This window comes from Lupinus angustifolius, chromosome LG08 (assembly GCF_001865875.1).
Source record: "Lupinus angustifolius cultivar Tanjil chromosome LG08, LupAngTanjil_v1.0, whole genome shotgun sequence".
Classification (NCBI taxonomy): domain Eukaryota; kingdom Viridiplantae; phylum Streptophyta; class Magnoliopsida; order Fabales; family Fabaceae; genus Lupinus; species Lupinus angustifolius.
Genome location: NC_032016.1, coordinates 21564566 through 21588925, shown reverse-complemented (window position 1 = coordinate 21588925; position 24360 = coordinate 21564566). Strand labels below are relative to the sequence as shown.

At 35.0% G+C, this 24360-nt stretch overlaps 2 protein-coding genes across 3 annotated transcripts; one reads left to right on the top strand and one right to left on the bottom strand.

The window, feature by feature from the left end:
- Positions 2320 to 3370, top strand: LOC109353438. 2 transcript variants are annotated; one of them, XM_019595718.1, is made up of 2 exons: positions 2320 to 3060; positions 3091 to 3370. In XM_019595718.1, the coding sequence occupies exons 1-2, from the start codon at positions 2508 to 2510 to the stop codon at positions 3276 to 3278; spliced, it is 741 nt and encodes a 246-aa protein (XP_019451263.1). In that variant the 5' UTR covers positions 2320 to 2507; the 3' UTR covers positions 3279 to 3370. The 2 variants fall into 2 exon arrangements, with proteins under 2 accessions (XP_019451263.1, XP_019451262.1); XM_019595717.1 differs by having other exon boundaries at positions 2324 to 3370.
- On the bottom strand, positions 6745 to 10796 carry LOC109353361 (chaperone protein DnaJ-like). The gene is made up of 9 exons (XM_019595595.1): positions 10484 to 10796; positions 9884 to 10012; positions 9662 to 9791; positions 9275 to 9395; positions 8786 to 8867; positions 8354 to 8407; positions 7932 to 7970; positions 7499 to 7598; positions 6745 to 7058 (listed from the first exon to the last, which is right to left on the bottom strand). The coding sequence occupies exons 1-9, from the start codon at positions 10706 to 10708 to the stop codon at positions 6925 to 6927; spliced, it is 1014 nt and encodes a 337-aa protein (XP_019451140.1). The 5' UTR covers positions 10709 to 10796; the 3' UTR covers positions 6745 to 6924.

The following is a 24360-nucleotide window of genomic DNA, read 5'->3' as shown; positions in this document are numbered from 1 at the left end:
GTTGTCTGCCAAACCAACAAGTACCTTCCAAGAAAATACCAAGGGTTGTTACAACCACTCCCAATTCCTGAAAAAGTTTGGGAAGATCTATGAACGGATTTTGTAACTCATCTACCAGCATCTCATAGCCACCCAGTGATATGGGTATGAGGATACTCCAATAGTAGGGAACTCAGGTTGGAAGGCCACCCTGGCCCGAACTTCTGCTTCTTGTTATTGGCCTAGCATTGCTACCCAGATCAAGACCTTTGTCCGCCAATGTGTTGTCTGCCAAACCAACAAGTACCTTCCAAGAAAATACCAAGGGTTGTTACAACCACTCCCAATTCCTGAAAAAGTTTGGGAAGATCTATGAATGGATTTTGTAACTCATCTACCAGCATCTCATAGCCACCCAGTGATATGGGTAATTGTGGACAGACTCACAAAATATGCACATTTTATAGCACTTCCAACAAAATTTACAGCCGAGAGCCTAACTCACCGATTTCTTGACGAAATCTGTTGGCTACACGATGTACCGAAGACTATTGTCTCGGACCGTGACAAGATATTTCTTAGTGCCTTCTAAAAGGAGCTCTTCAAGTTGTTGGGTACTACACTTTGTTACAATACAACTTATCATCCTCAGTCGAATGGTCAAATTGAGGTAGTAAATCGAGGTTTACAGACATACCTGAGGTGTCTCACTGGTTCGTATCCAAAAAAATGGTTCGGTTGCCTTCCCTTGGCGGAGTATTGGTACAACACCAGTCACCACTCCTCTATTCAGTTGTCCCCTTTTGAAGCCTTGTACGGTCGAGCTCCTTCAGGTCTCAAGGACTTCGTGGCCGACACAACAATAAACACAAGAATCAAGGATCCTACAAATGAGAGCTGAGTTGTTATCAACTCTTAAACAACATTTAAGACATGCTCAACACAGAATGAAATCACAAGCAGACTCAAGGAGATGTGATATTACCTTCAACCCAGGGGACTGGGTGTTACTAAGGTTGCAACCTTATCGATAACAATCAGTTTTTCGAAGGCCTTCCAAAAAGCTGTCAAGAAGATTCTTTGGGCCATTCAAGGTTGTTCGCCAAATCGGCACCGTCACGTATGAACTGGAATTACCAACACACTCACGGATCCACCCAGTCTTCCATGTGTCTGCATTACGGCAGTTCCACGGACCACCACCAAAGACTATCACCGAGTTACCTCCGCAAGACGAGATGAGTCTCTCTGGTCTACCAGAACCAAGCCCGAACAAAAGAGAAGGAGGAAAAGCCACGATGGTGCTTAACTCCTTTCCAACCACAAAGGTGAGACACGGACATTGCTCCTCTTCGGTTGTGCAAACAAAAGAATCGGTGGTGAGGAAGGAAAAGAAAAACTCACTCAGAATCCAAGAGAAAAAGATGAAGGAATATGTTGAAGAGGAGAAGAAATATGATGAAGAGGGAATGGAGTTATGCAACGGGTTCTCAAACCCACAAAGAGAAAAGAAGATATTTGGTGTAGGTCACTTGGAGAAAAATAAGGCAAAGGCATTGAATGTGAATAATAATGATATTAACTCCCATTTCTTTTCCCCAAGTACACCACTTCGTGTTCCCAGCCTGGCCACATCTCAACCATTAAAAAATAGAGTTTCTTCTTGACCCTCAGATCCCACTCTCTCTCCTGCTTTAATTCAAAACACTGAAAAGCTTCCATTAATTAAGGCATTGGACAGTGCCAGGAAGAGTGTAGCAGTTGCAAAAAAATTTCCACCCTTGATGCAAGATTCGAAATTTGAATCAACACCCATCTCACCATCAATTAATGCAGATAATCAATTACCCTCTGCTTTACTAGCTGGACGTGACTCTTCACTGGTTGGACGCGACAACCCAAGTGGTCCTGACACATTTTTGGACTCACATACAAACCTTGTGGACAAGGTTTTTTTTTTGTTGAAGACATGAGCAATGATAGCATAGTTGGAACAAATGGCCCAACTCGACCCATAAGGAACAAACAAAAATCTAAGTGGTTTGCATATTATGTTGAAGAAATCTAATTATGTTTTTGGTGTTTATTTTCAATTAAAGTAATGAGCCCAATATGTAAGCCCAATGTAGGTTGGAAACCCTAAAAACTACTTGAAAGGGTATATGTAGACTGCAGCTGCAGAAAAAATGAAGGAATGAAGTATTATTCAGTATTTTTTTCTCTCATTTGATTAAGTTAATTTATTCCCTTGCTATCTAACCTCTCATATAAAGAAATTCCATATCACATATATGTTAAGATCATCATATATGAATTGTATCATATTGATGAAACCAAACAATCAAATAAAAAGGGTTGGTGGAATTTCACAAAGTGAATATTCGAATAAGATAGGGATAAAGATAAAATAGAAAGCTTATCAAAATAATTAAGTAATGCCACTATCCATAAATACGTACCCCTTTCTCTTCTCATCGCCAAAGTCTACACAAAAATCCTCTCTCATACCCTCTAAATTCTAACAAATAATGGCTGCAGAACATGTTCTGAAACTTCTAGATTCTTATTGGTTTGAGACAACAATTTTCTCCAACAAAACCCCTTCAATGTTTCATCAAAAAGTGGATCAAGGTTCTCAGAACAAGGTAGTGGAAGTGCTTCCTCTAGAGACAAAACTTCTACTTGTTCCAACACTTGAAATCAGGTCCTATAGTGACCAAAGTTTAGGTTCTACACCAAACATATTCTCTGATTCTCCATCACCGAATTCTGTGCTTACCTTACAGAAGCTAAGGTCAATTCCTTCTGAGACAGAAATCAGAGAGTTTTCAATGGTAAGTAATAGAAATCATGATAAGGAAGATATAAACAACACTGAGAAGAAACTAAGCAATAGTTATATAAGAAAAAGTAGAAGAAGACTACTTAGGAAAGAGAAAGGTACAATGAGTTTATCAGAGCTTGAGTTTAAGGAGCTTAAAGGGTTTATGGATTTGGGTTTTGTGTTCTCTAAGGAGGATAAAGACTCAAAGCTTGTATCTTTGATACCTGGGTTGCAAAGGTTAGGAAGAGAAGAAGAAGAAGATGCAAAAGAGAGTGATGCAGAAGAACAACACAAGATTGATGAAAGTGTGATTTCTGATAAGCCTTATTTATCTGAAGCTTGGGGTGTTTTGGAACAAATTGAGGTAAGAAATCCGTTGTTGAATTGGAAGGTACCAGTTCAAGGTAATGAGATTGATATGAAACATAGTCTTAGGTTCTGGGCTCACACAGTTGCATCATCCATTGTAAGATAACAATGAATAACAAGTTTTGTTCTTTTTGTTTGTGGAAGTTCTGAGTGCAATCTTGTTGTTTTGTCTTCAAATGTTCCATAGTTGTAAATATTTTAGATTCAAGGAAAATTCTCATGTCTTCCTCAAGTAAGAGTATATATGTTATTCACTTCTAAAACCATTGGCTTATTACTTATATGCTTGAGCTTATTTTTAACTTGTTTATGTTCATCAATATTTGTTGGAACTTCAAATATGGTTTAACTTTGTCTATTACAAAATTGTTTATAATGCATGACATTATAAACAATTTGATTGAAATTAAACTTATTTTCATCTGTATATCATTCTTTGGATCTAAAAAAGTAGAATGGCATGTGTAAAATTTGGTGAAGATAAGATGGAGTATAAAAGGGTTTTTACTGTCAAAATTAATTTGGTGCATGAAAAAAAAATCAAGTTCATCTAGTATTTGCCTAGATTCAAGTTATAATCATAATTTTTTTCTGGTAGAGATTTGTTTACAATTAAGTTACACTAGTTACATTCAATCTCAATTATCCATTTTCTTAAATTTTCTTAAATCCAACGAATCAAATGTGTTTAACTTAAAAGTTATTTAGAAAAATGAATAATTAAGAATGAGTGTAAATTAACTTGGATGTCCATATTGATACAAAATATTTCCTGCAAAATGCTCTACTGTAGAACGTAGACAAAAAATACTTTCGCATAGCAATTAAGCCTTGATGTGTTATTGTGTATGGTAACTCTTCTCCTACTCCAAAAAATGCATTATTTTATTCTTCATTTGATGTGAAGAATTGAAAAAATATACCATTAAAAATTTAATAATTAAGTATTTTGTAACAAATTACACCTAATAATATATGGAGTGATGTAGAACAACGTATGTGCTGCCATCCTCTAATGTGGTTTTTATCCTCTCAAATTTTTGAGAGAAGTTTTTCACATAAAAAATTGTGATGTCTCGTTTATATTTATCTCCTACAAAATTTTCTTTAGATAGTGAAAACCCATAAACCGGTAAAGAGAAAGAATTTGGTAACTATATCCTTCATACTGTGGTTGTTATTGATATTAAAATGTTTGATTGTATTCTAGCTACTAGCTAGCTAGAAACTCACAATATTTAAGTTTTTCTAGACCTTTCGGTATTGGTCAATCTTGGCATCTCAGGTTTTTATTTTATATTTTGTTTCTCTCTCTAAAAATATTGATTTCTGTATTCCTAATGCGTATAAGAAACTACAATTGTGTAATGATACGCTTCTCCTTAATTTGTGTTATCTATTCATATGCACTCAATAATTGAACATTACAACACGGTAGGTACTATTGGTTGAACAAGACAATTATTAACCTAGTTGACACGTGGTTTTTGTTCATATCAATTCAAATTACTATAATAATGTTGTTGAGTCAATAACAAAAAATGCTAGGACCCAAAGTGAAAGAGACATGAAGCCCCACTCGTAATTATTTTTCACTCTAGTGGAGGAGATTGTCTCGTTCAGCATCGTGTTGTACTAGACATTGTTTGTTTTGAGTCCAATGGGAATCACACCTTAAATCAAAAGATGAAAAGGAATAAAGGGCCATATCACTCATGCTATTAGCAAATAATGAAAACCAAAACTTTTTCAAAAAGATTAAATTGAAACTTTTTAATGATTATCTATCAGCATATAGTTTATCATAGTTCACATCTTCTAAATAATATCTTCGTAATATTGTATATGTCTATCTTCTTTTTGTACTATCAATAATATTTATTGACTCTTTAGGTAATAAACTAATCTCTTTTAGGAGGTCTCTCCTGACAAACGTTGATTGTGTATATCTATCATATACTACTAGATGGTCCATGCACACTATCTTTTTTTTGTCTAAGAAAGACATTTTCATTTTTACTTGAACAAACAAGTTTTTTTGGGATAACAAGAAGATTGGGTTGAAGAGATTGTTTCAATTCAAGATTTATGCCATGTTACCATACTTACAAACGATCTACCAAGTAAAGAAAAGCTCCTACAATCAAATTCAAGACTTTTAAGTTAAGTCATAGCTGTTTTATGCACCAATTCTAACTTATGGAATTGCTTGTGAAGTTTTGTTTAATACTTGGACAATGGCAAGAAGTTAAAAATGACCAACATGTATTTTAATGAAAGCTTAATCTTTGGTTGTGATGTACAACATGTTTTTTAATTGCAGTAGTTAAATATAAGTAGGAAGATATATGAATTGTGAGATACAAGTGAGTTAAGAAAGAATTTAGAGAGCTATATGACTCTCCATTGTCTTGAGCAAAGAGTGTCCATTGCTTTATGTTCTATAATACTTTTATTCCCAATCTAATTAAGGAAGAGAAGAGTTCTATCCATAAAGTATAAAACTTTCAATTACAATATTTTCTAATACTGATTTATGATACTGTTGTGCAAGATTAATTATAATAGAAAATACTTTGATTACTCAGAATCCTTATCCTAACTTTGCCTGAGAGATATACAATGAGCTGTGTGGGTCAATTCACATGACTCTGTCGTTGACTTTCACAATATTATTTGCATTAACCTCCTCAAAGAAAAATTATCTATTCCATATAGCTGTATGGCTTACTATTCATGCTATTGGCAATTTTAATCTACGAAAATGTTAATTGCAATTTTTTTTACAAAAAGAAATTATTTAGTTATTCACTACATAACACAATTTTTATCTTTTATCTAGACTTAAGATCGGTTATGTAATAAAGCCACACATAGAGCAAAGAAGATTATTCTTGGTAACTAGAGCAAATCTAACAGTGATTAATCCAAGAGGGAAACGAAGAAAAACCATAAGTGAAATGATTAGGAAAGACTTAGGGATCAATAATCAATTAAAAAACAGACTAGAGTTAAAAGACAAAAAATTAAATATCAATATTTTATTAAGAAATAATAAACAATATGACATCATTCGATCTATATATTTAATCTCTCATATTGATATTGAGATTAAAGAAGTTGATTATTGTTGTATTGTGTGGTTGTTACTTGTTAGTAACTTTAATTTTAACTTTCAGTAATTTGTTTTCAAGTAACTTTTGAAAATAATAACAAATTTATTAACAGAAAAGAATGAAATGATAGAAGGGTAAAGTTAGTAGAAAACAAAATATAACTTAATATTGGTTGTTTTACATCATCTTACGCAGTCCATGTACCATTAGATGCATACAGCATACATGCTTTATGCTTATGCTGAACTTTAAATGGAAACAGCTGAAAAAATAGGATTTCCTAACACTGCTTGCACTTTATACTTTGAGGCTTTATGTAAAAAAACAAAAAAGTGATAAACCTCCATAATGAAACACACTGAGCTAGCATTCTTTAACATCCCTTATATTATTACTTCGCTTCGCTTGTGAGGGTAAAGCCGCATGCATCTGTCCTTACCAGACCACATTGGGTGGAATTCTCGTACAATGGGCTGCCTATTTTATATTATTTACTATAAATCATATGTGTCATATATCATATTTACCTTCATTGAAGTTGCTGTATATACAAATTATGGATTGCTGATGAGAAATAGACTTATGATTCAATGACAGATTATAGATGAATTAATTACATGAGAGTGAATGTATTGTTCAGTTGTCCTTGTTGGTGGAGGCTCCCTCTGGAAGTTTAAATGTAGGAGGCTTATCAACACCCTTCCTTGAGTACTCTCTCCATCTTCTAGCAGCAGCAGCAGCTCTTTTTGCTCTTTCATTCACTTCCTCCTCTGCAAAATTATTTTCATTTGTAAGACCAAGAAGCATAATCAGGTATGCTGAATCATACTTACTATAGTTTTAAATTTGATAAACTATATACTATTTATGTGAAGTTTTATACACTGTCATTCAGTTATTCTTTAGAAATTAAAAATATATGATTTCTTAAGCAGTGGTTGTGATAGTCAGGATATTTTTTGATGATTTAGCAATCATGATTAGATGATAGCAGAAAAAACTTCACCCTGAAATTAAACCTTTTTGTGAATATGGAACCAAAATTTGTTAATAATGATGTAGGGGTCATATATTACAAATATAATATGCTTAGATAAAGTTATGAAACAATGTAACTCCTAAAACAGATGCATTTGGAAGATTAATATAAGAAACTTTAGACCATTATATTTCAAAACAAAGTGGATACTATTTTGTAATTTCCCCATACCTGAACTTTGGTATTCTTTTGGCTTTCCCCAAAGATTGTCCCAGTATGAATCTGTGTTGTTGGAACCATTCTGCTTCATCATCCTTAATTTTGCTTGTTCCTGCAAGAAACTCGTCAGCATTTAGTACTTTAGTTGTGCCAGAAACCAAAGTAATCATGTGCATAACATGCTTTATAATGTGAAACTAAACAATAATCACAATTTTCTACATAATGAAAGAGTGCTGGTGTGAAACTTATGTCATACAATGATTCACATTAGTTTAAATTCACCCCTCCAAATGAAATGCCTAGACTATTCTCTCTCAATATCAAATCTAGTAAAAGTCTATTCAGATAATCAATTTTGGAGCCATTGATTTAGATTTATGCTTCGAATAATAAGTTGCCGTGACTTGTTGTCACAAACAAGTACCACTACAAGAGTTCTTACCAAAACTTTTGACTGCCTCTTTTGCCATCGGGAACTTGCCTGTCATTAGTACGATTAGATCGTCGTGTTAGAGGAGTACACCACTTAAATATTACATGGTACATACATGCTAAAATACTGAAATAAGCTTGAAACTTCAGAGACATCAAAATCTATGGGACTGGGCAACGAAAGTGTTACTATAAAGTACATTATTATGAAATACTTAATCCGTGTTATGATGATTTTTCGACTCTTGATTCAAGAGTTAGAATGAAGAAAGTTCCAAATTCAAGGTTTTTCGGCCAGCCATATGAGAAGTTTTTCCAAACTAGAAACCTCTCATCAATATACCCCAAAATATACACAAAATGTAGATAAAAAATGATAAGAAAACCTATGCAAACATTTAAATAACCTGGTAGTGAATGAGTTATTCATACCATTCTGAAAACATCGTTTGATGCTGCTCCCATGCCTGAAAGCATCAAGGCAACCTGCTCATATTTAAGAGGATCAGTAAATAGATAAATATTAAACAAAAATGTAACTAGATCATAAGTGTTTGCAAGTCTAGAATCTATTTGGTGAGAGGATTGTCCATTTAGAAGGAGGGAAAACCACCTTACATCAGCCAACTGAAGAAACTATTAAAAAAGCCACTAATTGGTTTACTAAAATTTCATTCAGTAGATTTTAGTGCCTTCTCTCCATTTAAAAAACAGATTATAAGTAATATAACTGAGAAAGTCGTGCTTCATGTTTTGAAAGCATAAAAGTCGTATGCCGGTTGGTCAAGTTTATTTCTCATGTATAAATACCCATCTATCAAAGAAAAGAAAGAAAAGGAGGTGAGTTTATGACTAAGGCCTTACATTGACTCTTTCTACCCGACGCATTTCATCTTCGAGTAATGATAGTTGTGCAGCCGATGTCCAATGAATGCAGTCAACAGGGCTAAAAGACCAAAAAAATCATGTAAAATGAATTTCAGCAATTTACTTTAGCTTCGTTACCTTGCAAATTCTCAATCAATGGCATTGTCATATCAAACTTTCTAAAACGTAAGTATCTAACAAAATCAATGGAAACTTAAAAATATGTATTGCATAGAAGTTAAGAAAGAAGGGTTATTCCTATACTCATCTATGATGAACCAACTTTCCCAAGGTGGTCTTGCCTGTATATTTACCTCCAAAGTTTTTAACTAGTTTCCTAGTTTTTTGAAACTTGATATCATGTCACCTTGGGCCTAAACACAAGTTTCCGCATAGTGGAATGCTTTACAAATTGTAGATCGTACCATAAAGATAGGAACATAGAAAGGAAAGAAATATAATCATAATCTCCACACATAGATATACCAACTCTCAATCGCCTGTTCAACTAATTCAGATTTCCCGCATTGGGTGTATGCTCTGGCTCTACCAAAGTCTTCTTCTATTGCAAACACATCAGGGGCTACATTGGCACAATTTTTGCAACCTGTTCAAGGATTTGCAATATGATTAGGTAATATGCTTTGTAATTGTTCTAGTTGAACTTGCAGAGCTTTCTAGATATATCATTAGCATCTAACTAAGACAACGAAACATCGTTAAAGTCTACCACGAAATGAAGCAAACCATTTAAGTAACTCGATATATTCAAAACGTTTTTTCTTTCTATAAAGCAAGTGTTATTAGATAGAGCCATAACTCTTCTTTTGACAAAAACATATAAGCTAACAATGTAAGAGTGAGAAAAAACACCTATGCAACTGAATTCATCAACAAAAACATGATCCTTTGAGCTAGAATCATCAAGGAAAGGATTGATTGATGTCAAAGAATACCCATGAATTTCATCATAAACCATGCGCTGAACAGGATCACTAAGCACCTGCACTACAATAGTCAATATACACTAAACCAAAACACGGGACGAAACTTCAATCACATTTTTCCGAAGGTCGAAATTATGATACAACCCACCGCATAGACTTCATTGATGAAGGTGCAGAAATTCGTGGTTTCGGGATCATTGCCACTCAAGTCAGGGTGGCATGCTTTCATGCAATTGTAATAGGCCTTCTTGATCTGCGCTGGTGTGGCATCTGGAAGCTAGTAAAAAAAGACCAACCAATACATTAGACATGCAAATACATCTCCATGAAATAGGATAGTTTATGGAGCATTTGGACTTGTAAAAATAGTATATTTCAACAAGTTCTTCCAATAAATTTATGAAAATGGTTTATTACATTCCTATAAGCTCTTCTTATCATATTTCAGTAACCTTGTTTATAGAAATAAGTTCTGTTTAGCTTATTATAAAAAAAACTTAATACATAAGTTATCAATAAACTATTAAACCCACCCTAGATATTAAAAAATCCATAAAATTTGTGAAAGAACTACCATAAAAAAATATGCCACCCTTCTGAAAATTTGAAAGTTCAATAAAGCATGTGTTTTTATTCATTTCAATAGTCTTCTAAAATTTCAATTTCAACCCTTATATTTGAAGATTTATTTATTTTTTCAGCATGAAGTAACACTAAACATAGGCAAGAACAGAGTTTGATGAATTACCAGACCCAGAACTGCATAATAATCATCTGCAACAGTATCAGTGGGAGAAAATGAGTCTTCAGCAGAAGTAACTCTTACTCTGCCAAATCCTCTTCTCTTGGCACTGTGTGTGGCAAAATTCCAAGAACTTGCAGCCTTTGGTAACATCCTCCATGAACAAAAACTCAGTGATGGATTATGGATTTTGAGAGCTTCTGTATACACCGGAGATAATAACTGGGCCATTCAACAACAACAACAAAAACAATTCCAAGTGAAAGAAACTTGTTTCAAATAGGAATCAGAGAAATGAAATAAACATAAAACAAAAATATGTATTTTTATGAGTGGAAAAATGTATATTATAGTATTTTATGAGGAGGAAGAGGTTTTGGCGTAGAAGGTAGTATTGCTGAGATGGCAGTGTCACAGCCAAGACATAATAGAATCTAGGAAGTAGGAAAAACAAGGGAACGTGGACCCGTAACACATGTCGTTTTATGTACATGTGGAGACATGGGAGCACATTTGAATATTTGATATAAGAGCTTTGATTCACGTCTTAGGAATAAAAAAGAAAATAGCTTGTTTATTGATTTTTACATTATTATGGCATGATCATTTATTCATCGTACATTTGTGTTTGACAACTAGGGAAATTAAGTTTGTATGTTTTCATATCAAGTTAGTTTAGTCCATTACAGACCCTTTATACAGCTACCAAAACTCACAAACCTACCTGTCAACAATTGTTAACCAACCAACTTACTCTACCCATTTACATCTTGCTAGCATCAGTAACTGTTAGTGGGTCTAAATAGTCTGACTAGGTGAATTTAGTGCCTTAAACATGATGATATCGTTTTTTTAATAATTCGATGATTGAAATCATGTCTACTAGTCAGTTCAACATTCAGAAAGTAAGGACCTGGTACCTGTCCCAATTTTTTTTTATTTTGCTACAAGACTTCTTTTTATAAAGTCTGGTCAAAATGTGTGTCCCTATCTCATCACTTAGAAAAATGTATAACAACCCTTTCCTTGTTTACATTCTATGAAATTGCACTGCATATATAATATATTGTCCCCAACCACTCCAAACATTAGGATTATATAAATATCCTCCAACCAAGAATCTCTTCATTTTCATTCTGCCTGTCACTAATTCTAAAACACTCATCCCTTACATTATCTACTATCATCTTCAAGGATGAGTTTCAGATTTTGCATTGGCTTGTAAGAGCATTCAAGGAAGCTAGATCACCGTCCTAGATAACCTACAAAATATGGAACAAAGATTTATTGTATCAAATTCTGTCTCATACGTTGTCCCGCGACAAAATTCACAACTGCGGATCTCAGTTCACAGATATGATGTATTTGTGAGCTTCAGAGGGGAGGATGTACGTAACAATTTTGTTGATCATCTTTTTGGTGCTCTCAGTAAAAACAACATTACTATCTTCAAAGATGATACAAAACTCAACAAAGGTGAAGCCATAGCACCTCAGCTCCTACACGCGATTGAAGGATCTCGTGTTTTGATTGTTGTCTTCTCCAAGAATTATGCTTCCTCCACATGGTGCTTGCGAGAATTGGCAAAGATAGTTGATTGCCTTAACCTATCAACAAAACAAAACTGTGTTCTGCCTATTTTTTATGATGTTGCGCCATCGGATGTACGAAAACAGAGTGGGAATTATGAAAAAGCTTTTGGTGAACATGAAGAAAGATTTAAAGAAAATAAACAGATGATGGTGCAAATTCAAAAATGGAAGGAAGCTCTAACACAAGTGGCTAATGTATCTGGTTGGAATCTACAGAATAAGTGAGTAATCTTTTCCAACAATATTCATGTTTGTGAGTTGTGAATAATTATAATAAATTACAGAATAATTTTGTGGTATATGAATTTTTTCAACCAATCACAAACAAGGGTACCATAGAGTGATGAGTCTGGATCCTCTCCTGTACGAGTCTGGATCCTCTCCTGTACAGGAGAGGGCCAGTACCTGTTAGAATTGTGATAGAAGAGAAAAGAAAAGAATTGCAGAAAGGATGTTGCAGAAGAAAAGAAGATGAAAAACAGAATGAGAGGAATTCGGGTGTGTGAGGAAGAGAGTAGTGCAAGAAGAGATTCAATGAATATTCAATGCATTAGACTTGTGTGTTCCATCACTCATTACATGATTTATACACCTTTCCTAAAACAACTTAACCAACTTAACTACTTTCTATAATTGGAAACTCCTCTAACTAATATACCTAACTCTCTTTGATTACAACAATTAACATGCCCTCTTAATCTAGAGAGTTTGTGATCCATGACAATACATTTTTTTCATAGCAAAACAGCTTTATATGGAAAAACAGAGTTGTTTTAGAACTTCAATACATTCATCATCTCTCTTAACCTCTTGAACCTATCAACCTTGAGAGGTTTTGTTAAGATATCAGCCTTCTGAACTTCTGTTGAGCAATGGATCATCTTGACTCTACCCTTACCAACTTGATCTCTTAGGAAATGAAATCTAGTTTCAATGTGTTTGCTTCTTCCATGGCTAACAGGATTCTTTGCCAAACTTATAGCTGACTTATTGTCAACCCTGAGTACAAAATTCTCAAACTCACCATACTCCAATTCTGTCATTAAATGTATCAGCCATAAGCTTTGGCAAGTTGCATTACATGCTGAAATGTATTCAGCTTCACAAGTTGATAAAGCCACTACATCTTGCTTCCTTGAGCTCCAAGATATAGGTGCACCAAAGATGGTGAATAGGTAGCCTGAGGTGCTCCTTCTGTCCTCCTTGTCTCCACACCAATCTGAATCTGAGTAACCTACAAACTTTGATTCACAATTCTGCATTTGATTTGGAAAGAGCACACCATAACACAAGGTTCCTTTAAGGTATCTCAGGATTCTTTTTGCTGCAATCATATGAGCTTGAGTGGGTTTTGCCATGTATTTGCTTACTACTCCCACTGCATATGTTATTTCTGGCCTGCTATGACAGATGAATCTGAGGCACCCCACTATTTGTCTATAGAGTGTTGAATCTGCATCATTTTCAGGGCTAGCTTCAATCATCTTCATGTTTGATTCAACTGGTGTTGAAGCAGGCTTACAATTCTGCATTTGAAATCTCTCCAACACATCATTCGTGTACTTCCTCTGATGCATCATTATTCCCTTCTCTGTTTTGAGGAACTCTATCCCAAGGAAATAAGCTAATTCCCCAAGATCTGTCATCTCAAACTCAGATTTGAGCTTTCCTTTTAATGCTAGAATTTCACATTCACTGCTTCCTGTGATGACCAAGTCATCCACATAGAGACAGACCAGAATTAGATCTCCAGTGCTAGTTAGATTTACATACACACCATGTTCTACTTTGCACTTGGTGAAGCCAATGGATGATAGGAAGGAGTCAATTCTTTTGTTCCAAGCTCTTGGAGCTTGTTTCAAGCCATATAGTGCCTTCTTTAGCCTTAGAACTTTGCTTTCCCCTGCTATTGCTATCTCAAAACCAGGAGGGTGTGTTATATACACTTCTTCTTCAAGAGGTCCATTTAGGAAGGCACTCTTGACATCCAATTGCCACAATTTCCAGCCATTCCAACTAGCAAGTGCAACAATCAATCTGACTGTCTCAAATCTGGCCACTGGTGCAAATACTTCATCATAGTCATACCCTTCTTTTTGCATGAATCCTTTGGCCACAAGTCTTGCCTTGTGTTTGGAAATACTTCCATCAGGTCTCAGCTTAACTTTGTACACCCATTTGACTGCTATAGGCTTCTTATTGCTTGGTAGTTCAGCTTCTTCCCAAGTATCATTTTTGTTGATTGCTTTGAGTTCTTCCTTCATTGCTTCAAGCCATACATCCTCCTTGAGTGCTTCTTTGAAAGTGATAGGTTCAATTTCACCTAGGAGAGCTAGGTGAATTAAGTCACCCTCATCAGTTATTACATCATCTGCAAACATTTCACACTCACTTAGCCTTAGTGGTAGATGCCTTGTCCTTGTAGGTCTTGTTTCAGCAGTTCTGTTTTCTTGATGCCTCATTCTTGGAACAGGGTTCAAGTCTTCTAGATTATCACTGTTCTCTTGCATAGGAATCACAACTACTGTTTTGTTGTTTTCAGGCTTCACAAATGAATCCTTCCATAAGCTCATCTCATCAAAATACACATCTCTGCTGAATACCACCTGATTTGTTGTAGGATTTAGAAGTCTATATGATCCTGTTGGGTTGTAGCCAACAAAGATCATCAATTCACCCTTGTCATCTAGTTTCCTCCTCAACTGATCTGGGATGTGCCTATAGCATACTGAACCAAACACTCTTAGGTGCTTCACTGATTGCCTTTTTCCTGTCCAAACCTCCTCAGGAATCTGATTCTCAAGGGCTTGAGTTGGGCATCTGTTCAGTACATATGTTGTTGTAATCACAGCTTCACCCCACAGATTGTGAGGTAAGCCTTTGCATTTCAGCATGCACCTTACCATGTTCATTATGGTCCTGTTCCTCCTTTCAGCCACTCCATTGTGTTGTGGAGTGTATGGAGCAGTGACTTCATGAATGATGCCATGTCCTTCACACCAATCTTCTAGATCTCTTGAGTTGAATTCTCCTCCTCCATCTGTCCTGAGAATTCTTAAGAGTTTTCCAGATTGCCTTTCTACTAAAGCCTTGAACTTCTTCAGCTTTTCAAATACTTCATTCTTTGTTTTGATTAGGTAGGTCCACATCTTCCTGCTAAACTCATCAACAAAAGAGACAAAATATTTGTTTCCTCCAAGAGAGGGCACTTCAAAAGGACCACATACATCAGAATATACAACATTTAGTAATTCAAACTGAATGGTGTTCTTGCTTGTTTGCTAGTTAGGCAATTATCACATGTTGAGTTTTGAGTTCTGATTTCAGGAAGACCAATAACCATATCCTTAGTGCTTAGCATTCTAAGATCTCTATAGTTGAGGTGACCATACCTTTGGTGCCAAAGCCATGTCTCATTTGAAGCAGTTTCTGCCTTCAAGCATTGTGACTCTGCAATTCCTAATTTGATTTGGAATGTTCTGTTATTTGAGAGTGGAGCTTGTAGGATTCTTTTCTTCATTTTGTCATAGACACTCATCACTCCATCAATCAGCTTCATGCTGAATCCTTTTTCATGTAGTTGGCCAAGGCTAATTAGGTTGGTCTTCATTTCAGGCACAAATAGCACATCTGTTATGTATGCTTTGCTCCCAGATTTCATCTTGAGAGGTATGTCACCAGAGCCTTCAGTGATCACTACCCTGTTGTCTGCAAACTTCACTTTGTTCCTCTTGCTTGAGTCAAAATTCACCAACCATTCTTTATGGCCAGTCATATGGTTGGAACAACCAGAATCAAGATACCAGATATCATTTCTTTGAGATTTGCATTCTGTTGTCATCATGAGTTGCACAACTTCTTCTTCAAAGTCTTCATTTTCTTCCTTAACAAGATTTGCTTCTGAATCTTGCTTTCTGTGTTGTTGATTCTTGGTAGGTGCTAGGCATTCAGTTGAGTAGTGTCCAAACTTGTCACAATTGAAACACCTGACTTTCTTCTTATCCACTTTTCTCCTCATCCCTTTGACTTGTTTTTGTCCAAACTTCCTACTGGATTGTTCTGGTTGATCTGAATTGTTGAGATAACTCTTCCTTCCTTTCATATCAGAGTATCTTCCTTGAATTCTACTTGAATTCTTTGCACAGAAACCTCCTCTCTTTGCTGTCTGCATTTGAAGAGCTTGGTGTGAGGATCTATCTGTGATCCTCTCATTGAGTCTTTGTTCATGAGCTTCAAGTGACCCTTGAAGCTCTTCAATCTTCATATTTTCAACCCTTCCAGATTCCTCAATGGCCACCACCACATAATCAAACTTAGGGGACACTGTTCTGAGAATTTTCTCAACTATGGTTGCATCTGTCATCTTTTCACCACAAGCCTTCATAGAGTTTGTGTGTGTGATCAACCTAGTGAAGAACTCTGCTACTTTTTCTCCTTCCTCCATCTGCATGAGTTCATATTGCCTTCTCATGGTTTGTAGACGGATTTTCTTCAGCTGTGCAACACCAGCATAGTGCTTTTCTAGCACATCCCAAGCTTCTTTAGCTGTTGCAGATCCTGCAATCAGTTCGAAATGTGCATTGTCCACTGCTTGGTGAAGGAGGCAAATTGCTTTGCAATCCCTTTTCTTGTTTTGCTTGTGTGTGAGCCTCTGTGCTTCTGTTGCTTCTTCCTCTAGAACTGGTATTCCTTCTTCTACTATTTCTGCCACATCTTGGTATCCAAGTATTGCTCTCATTTGTATGCACCACCTTGTCCAATTCTTGCCATCTAAAACCGGTAGTGTAGTGGCAAAATTTCCAGTTGTTTGTGCCATTTTGCAGCGGAAAGATTGGTGATCTTTTTGTTAGCTCTGATACCAATTGTTAGAATTGTGATAGAAGAGAAAAGAAAAGAATTGCAGAAAGGATGTTGCAGAAGAAAAGAAGATGAAAAACAGAATGAGAGGAATTCGGGTGCGTGAGGAAGAGAGTAGTGCAAGAAGAGATTCAATGAATATTCAATGCATTAGACTTGTGTGTTCCATCACTCATTACATGATTTATACACCTTTCCTAAAACAACTTAACCAACTTAACTACTTTCTATAATTGGAAACTCCTCTAACTAATATACCTAACTCTCTTTGATTACAACAATTAACAGTACCAACCTAAGATGATGACACATGGCAACTCTAATTTTAATGGCTGGAACCCTTGTTCCTTGTAAAACCTTGCTTTCTAACGCTTATTGAAAAACATTAAAGACCCTCACGTTCAACTTTTTGAACTTTTGAACCATTGTTTCTTCACCCGTTGGCCTTTGGTCTTGAAAACTCGTCTTCTTTTACATTTTCCTTTCTCTTTCTCCACGAGGATTGTGACTATTGGCTGCAAGGATGCTCTTAAAGTAATTCCATGGATGACCCATTTTTTGTTATCAATGATTCTTCCACTTATGGTTTCTGAGAGAAACCCATATTTAACAACCATAAACTTTATATAGATCTGGTTGCAAAATTGCCCTTTCATGAAAAAGTAATGAGAAATTGCCTCCTGTACTGGAGAGGCCAGTACCAACCTAAGATGATGACACGTGGCAACTCTATTTTTAATGGTCAAGATTTAATTTGTACTACATCAACATCTTCACCATCACAAGGAATGGTGGTGAAGGTGTTGAGATAGTACAAATTAAATCTTGGCCATTAAAATTAGAGTTGCCATATGTCATCATCTTAGGTTGATACTGGCCTCTCCTGTACAGGAGAGGATCCAGACTCTAGAGTGATACACTTTTATGGGACAACCAATGTGTTCCTATATTTAATGGGTTTCTTTTACTTTGGTATTTTAGGCCACAAGATGAAGAGATTAAACAAATAGTGGAAGAGGTAACATCCATTTTGGGATGGAATTCAAATCTTGAAAATGATGATTTAGAAGGGGTACACTCTAATTTGGAACAACAACTAAATCATATGAGTTTGGGTTCAGAAGTAGTTGTTAGAAATGTAAGAGTATGTGAGATGACTGTAGTGGAAATAAATAGTCATGAAAGCAATGGCTCTCGTAAACCCGGTCACATTTGCAGTCTTGAACGCAATAGCACTCGCAGTCATGAACACAATCGTAGTCGCAGTAGCGAACCCAATCGCACTCCCAGTCGCAGTCGTGAACTAAGTCACACTTGCAGCCGAAGTCTTGAACGCAATGGTAGCCGCAGTCGTGAACGCAATGGTAGCCGCAGTCGTGAACGCAATCACAGCCGCAGTCGTAAACACAATGGCAGTCACAGCCGCAGTCGTGAACTAAATGGCAGTCGCAGCCGCAATCGTGAACGCAATGGCAGTCGCAGCCACAGTCGTGAACACAATGGCAGTCGCAGCCACAGTCGTGAACGCAACGGCAGTCGCAGCCGCAGTCGTGAACACAATGGCAGTCGCAGCCGCAGTTGGGAATGCAATCGCAGTCGTAGCTGCTGTCGTGAACACAATAGCAGTCGTAGCCGCTGTCGTGAACGCAATCGCAGTCATAGCCGCTGTCGTGAACGCAATCGCAGTCATAGCCGCTGTCGTGAACGCAATCACAGTCGTAGCCGTAGTCCTGAATGCAATCGCAGTCATGAAGGCAACAGCTACAGTCGTAAACACAATCACAGTCGCAGCTGTAGTCATGAACCCAATCGCAGCCGCAGTTATGAACCCAATGGCACTGGCAGCGGCAGTCGTGAGCACAATCATGGTCGTAGTCGTGAACACAATCCCGGTAGCACTGGCGAACGCAATCGCACTCGCAGTTGTGAAAGCAATCCCATTTGCAGTCATGAACGCATTCACAGTCGTGAACACAGCTGCACTTGCTCCCACAGTCTTGGTCCCAATTGACATACGCAACCAAGAAACGGAAAGTTGGAAGAAAAATGGAGCTAGAGTGGAAAACAAATTAACAAAGAGTAATACTACATGTTCATACTAATTTTGTTAAGCACAAGAAAACTTATATATGTATGTGTAACCCAAACATTAAAAATAAAGTATGATCTTTTACACAACTTGATTTTTGTATTGGGACTTAGATTTGAATGAAAATATAGTCATTTCAAGGGCTTCTCATAGGTGATTCTTTCATATATATTTTCTTTGCCCTTGAATTATTCTGTAACCTGAATATTTAAAAGTTTAAATTCTAATGTATTCAATTTTAGTGGGTCCTCCTTATGAAGTTCCTTGAGTTCTTTTATTCCTATGCCCATTGATGTGGTTGATTTTTTCAAATGCCTAATTTTCATCTTTAGTTTGGTCTATGCTTTGATTCCATCTCAATCAATATGATAAAAATGCCCCAGCCACTAGTTCATTTGAATATGTGCTTAATTAATGTTGCATTGATCCAGATTCATAAGGTATAGTATTAATCATATTTTTAATTCATCTCATTTGTTTTGTGAAATGAATTTATCAAGATCATTAAACAATTCCAGTCTTAGATCAAGTTTTCCTGTTTGTTGCCAACCCTACTCTTTTCACGGCAAACAAAATTACACACGTAAAAAAGAGAAGAGAAAACCATGATAAATTTAATTTCAATGATATTTTTTAGATTTTGACGTATACTGCTATAAAGGGGGGAAGAGAAAGAAAATTAACACAATATAACCAAAGGTTAAACAATCTACAAATTAAGGGATCTAACCAAATTACTACTGATTTCTTTTGGTATAGTTATTGTTGATCAACTAAGTGACCAGATTAAAACTAAAAAATTGTTGGAATCGGTAGGCAATGGTGAAGTGATACACCAAGTAGTCTACTTGCAGTGTAAAGTGTGATTGAGAAGTAATGGAATGATGATCCTATTAAAGCCTCTTTTAACCAATTCTTTAGTCATATATTTTCCAATATATAGCTTAGGGATAACCAGAACCTAACCCTAATACACTTTAGGGTTAAAGCTTAAAAAATAATTCAACCAAAATTTAAGATTGGGTAATGAATAAGCTTTAACTTGTTTCATGCTCACTCTGACCCACCAATAAGACGTTGTTATCTTTTGGGTTCTTGTCATATTCTCTAGATTTGGACCTTAGGCCCCGAAGTCCAACCCAATAGCGAAGATCTCTAGACGATGAAATGATATTTTGTCCTAACAGAATCGGCGCAACTTGTATATTCAGACGATGGGTTACGTTGATTGTGGCCCAAGACTTGTAAAAATGACCTCCTTCCACAAGACTTTTAAAGTTAGAGGATAAAAATGTATTTTGTCTTTATATTGTACAACTGTTGCTACAAAAATATATTTATGTATGTGTATGATGGAGGGTGACCATTTTCGGGAATCATTTGGGTATCCCAAATTTTCAGGGATCAATTTTGTAGGTATAAAAAATATTTTAAAAGATTAAAATAGGTATTTAGTTCTTTACTATTGTTCTTTGTAAACCATAAGAATTTAATACAGGCATCCCAACTGAGTACATAAATTATGCATTTGGGATCTTCGATCAAACATTACTACTAGATGGGACGGAACCACTCAAGGGGAAATGCCTCTAATAAATTTACTAGTTTTTCTGTTATATGGCCATATAATTTCATAATAAAGATTTACACACACTAAACATAAAATCTATTATTTATTTCTATTACTCAATACTGTGAAACTCGAGCCGCACGTCAAATAGAGAAAGGTCCAATATTACGTTTAACTGGTCTAAAGGGTTAAACCGTCCGATCTGACCGAATGATTCGTACATAATTAATAATTTTTATTTATAAATATATAGTTATATATAAATGTAAAACTTTATATAATTAATAATTATGTATAATTATATTGAAGTAATACATCTTCATCTTTTTTAGGCCATAGTAAAACAAAATATTAGATCAGTGTTCCATTTTTTCCTATTTTCAAGTCCGGATTACTTCCCGGTTAATCCAGTTTAACCGGCACGGTCAGACCGAATTTTTTCTAGTCAAAGTGATCTAACGCTTATTCGGTTAAGAGTGCAAACAAAAGTCATTTTCAAGTTAGTCAACACTCAGACTGGTCAGACAGTCCGATTCTCACAACACTGATATTACTTGTTTTGAATAATCAACAATAACTAAATATGAATGATGGATAAGACAGTAACAATATTTAAAACTAATAAGTGCATATATTTTATTTATGATATAAAGTTCTTTTTTGTACTTATTTTTTAAACATTCAGACTTTAAATCTCCTTTACCTTCATTATCTAAAATTTCCATTTTATTATATATTAAAAGAGACTTGCTAACTAGCTTTTTCATTCATGTACAATACTTTTTAAGATATTTTTTAGGTACAAACCCTAATTCTTCTACATATCAAAATAACGAAATAGTGAATCAGATTTTTGTGAGTGCATGTAGAAGCGAACCAGAGGAATAATGAACTACGTGGTTTTGGGCATCTAGTTCTGTAAGTATAGTTCTCCTAACTATCTAGTTCGAAAGTTGTAGCCAATGCCCTTTTGGAACTTAGAATCCATCCAAAAAAAAGTAGATACGCGATCAGAGACTCACCACGTTAAGGCTATCATAGTACTTGAAATGCCATCATTACTGAAAGTGAAGGCCTTCATTTTGCATCAATACGATGACTTCCACATGTTTCATTCACCATATATACGACATATATATATTTTTTTACTACAATATGAAAGCATTAATTATTTCACATGGAATAAGTTTTAGAAACAGTGATGATCTTGTTTTTCATGTAGATGCGGTTTTTTTTTGAAGGAAAATGGAATTTCATTTCCATAAAAAATTGCAAACAACAACCACTCAAGTTATACTACAATTTCTTTATCGACAAATATTAATATATTAGTATTTATTATGGGTAAGATTCGAACTTTAATTTCAATCTTCTCACTCCACTTTTTTTCCCTAACTATCAAACCATCTTATAAGTTATAAGATCATTTTTTATTTTTTAAATTTGATATGATTAATATTCGTACACATAATCCCTTCACTTCATTCCTTATACCCGTTCACTTTAACCATCATATGAATGGTAAGTTATATTACTCTTAACTATTGCATTATATATGCTTATAGATAAAAGTTTACATATAAAGAGGTTGGAGCAGAGCTCTTGCTCACTTTCTTCACAACCCAAATGGATCATATTCATAACTTGCTAGAATAAACTTGTGCTTCTTTTAATATAATCTCTGCCTTATACAAAATAATAATCATAACTTCCTAAAATAGAATATTATCTCACTTAACACCTTTTTTTTTAAATTTGCTGCCCATATATATAGACTAAATTTTGATACCGCTATATTATCCTGAAGAAGGCATATAATAATTGAGATGAATAGGGACAAAATGTGAATTGTTGGAATATATATAGGGCCTGCAAAGTAGCTCTTCACCACGTAATCGCTACACCTATGTGGTTGAATGATGTTTATCGTACATAACACTTATTGCTTCACATCTTTTACATGCATCTCACGAGTTACCTATGTAGGGTTCCAAAATGTTTAGGCTAGGTCTATTAAACCATTGATGTTTGTATATATACGTGTGTGGAAAATAACTAATGTTACAGTACAAACAATCTCAATCACAAAGTGAATATTAAATGAAAACATTGATATAGTATGAATGGCACCAGCACCTTATAGCCATGTGGTTGTTATCAATATCATGGACTTTCCTTAACTAATGGTTTGATTTTGTGTGGAGTGTGGACCTATATTTCCCCATTGATGTCAACAATGGAAAATACAGAAATGCTACAGTGAAAGTGACCGATCTTAAGCTACATTTGAAACTAGGAAAATGATATATCATCTAATCCTCATATTAATCCTTCTACCCACGAGTAAGTGACATATATGTCAACAAAAGGTTATACTTTATTTGTTGATGATTAATTTACAAGTAAATGTGTAACTTTCTTGTTAATATGAGGATTTAGCAGGAGGATATAACATTAATCTCGAGATTATGTTTCATTATCTAGAAAATGAAATTTCCTGGCAAATAAACTGATGAATCCGGACGAGAAATTCCAGTAGAACTAGTGTGTGCTTCAATTAATCAGCTTTTTCCCTCAAAATCAAGGATTAATGACACCCTTTGCTTCAAATTCAGTTGCTGATTATTCTCCTAGCTTGTTCGTTCAAATTGATTGCAATAAAATGACGAGAATCAATCGAAGCAAATCCTCCACTGCGATGAAAAGCTGCATAAGGACAAACAATTTTCTGAAATTGATAATGGAACAGTACAGAGCTTGAAAATGATAAATAAAATAATATATTTTCGTTTATTTTCATCATTGCTTTAAATTGTCCATGGGGTTAAGTTTTTTTAGTGTAATTGCAGAAAATTAAGGAAACTTTATAGCCACAATTATGATGATATCATTATGGAGAGTCCACAAACTATAATATTACTCTCAGTTGTGAAATATAATTTAAAACATTCGTAATAAGAAAGAAAGGAGGAAGAAGCAGGAAATCCAAGTCGTTTTCATATTTAATTCGAGGCTGCAGGTAAGTATATGGGTGGTAAAATAGAATGAAGAACGAAACAAATGTGATGAAAAGGAATAAATATGTGGTGAAAGACGCAGTGATGATGTTATGGGTATTACCTAATGTCATCAAAATTACATGTATAGGTTTGTAATAAATATGTAGCTTGTGCTTGTTACACGAAAATCTGGATCACTTATTCTTCTGGTGTAATTTTGTGGCAGAAGGGCTTTTATTTTTGGCTTAAAGTTCAAGTTCTTATCTCAAATAATATTATTGATTTCTTAGAACTTGACGGTCTTTGTGGAACTAAGGCGAATGGAATTTGATTTGGAGAATGATGTGGTTCATTGTGATTTGGTGTACTTGGAGTATACAGAATGATGTCATTTTTAGAGGAGAGCAACTTAGTTTTATCCAAATCTTAGATTTGATCCATAATAGATCTTAAATTTGGCTTTCTAACAATGTTGCTCATAAATTCTATTCATTTGTACAATGATGCATTGATCATATTATGTGTATTAAACACCCTTGTGGCATTCTTTAATTCTTTTGCTTATAAAAAAATATGTTAGATTTGTAATAGAAATTTTCACAAGGTTTATTTAACCTATAATTAAAAAACAAAGAAAACACCCCCAATTTATCTAATATTTGTTCATCATAATAGCATATTTAGAAATTAAAAACAAGCAAGCAGGTTTGTGATATATATTAGCTTTCTGCTAATAAATTATTTTTCTTGGATATATATGCTAAACATATGCTTAT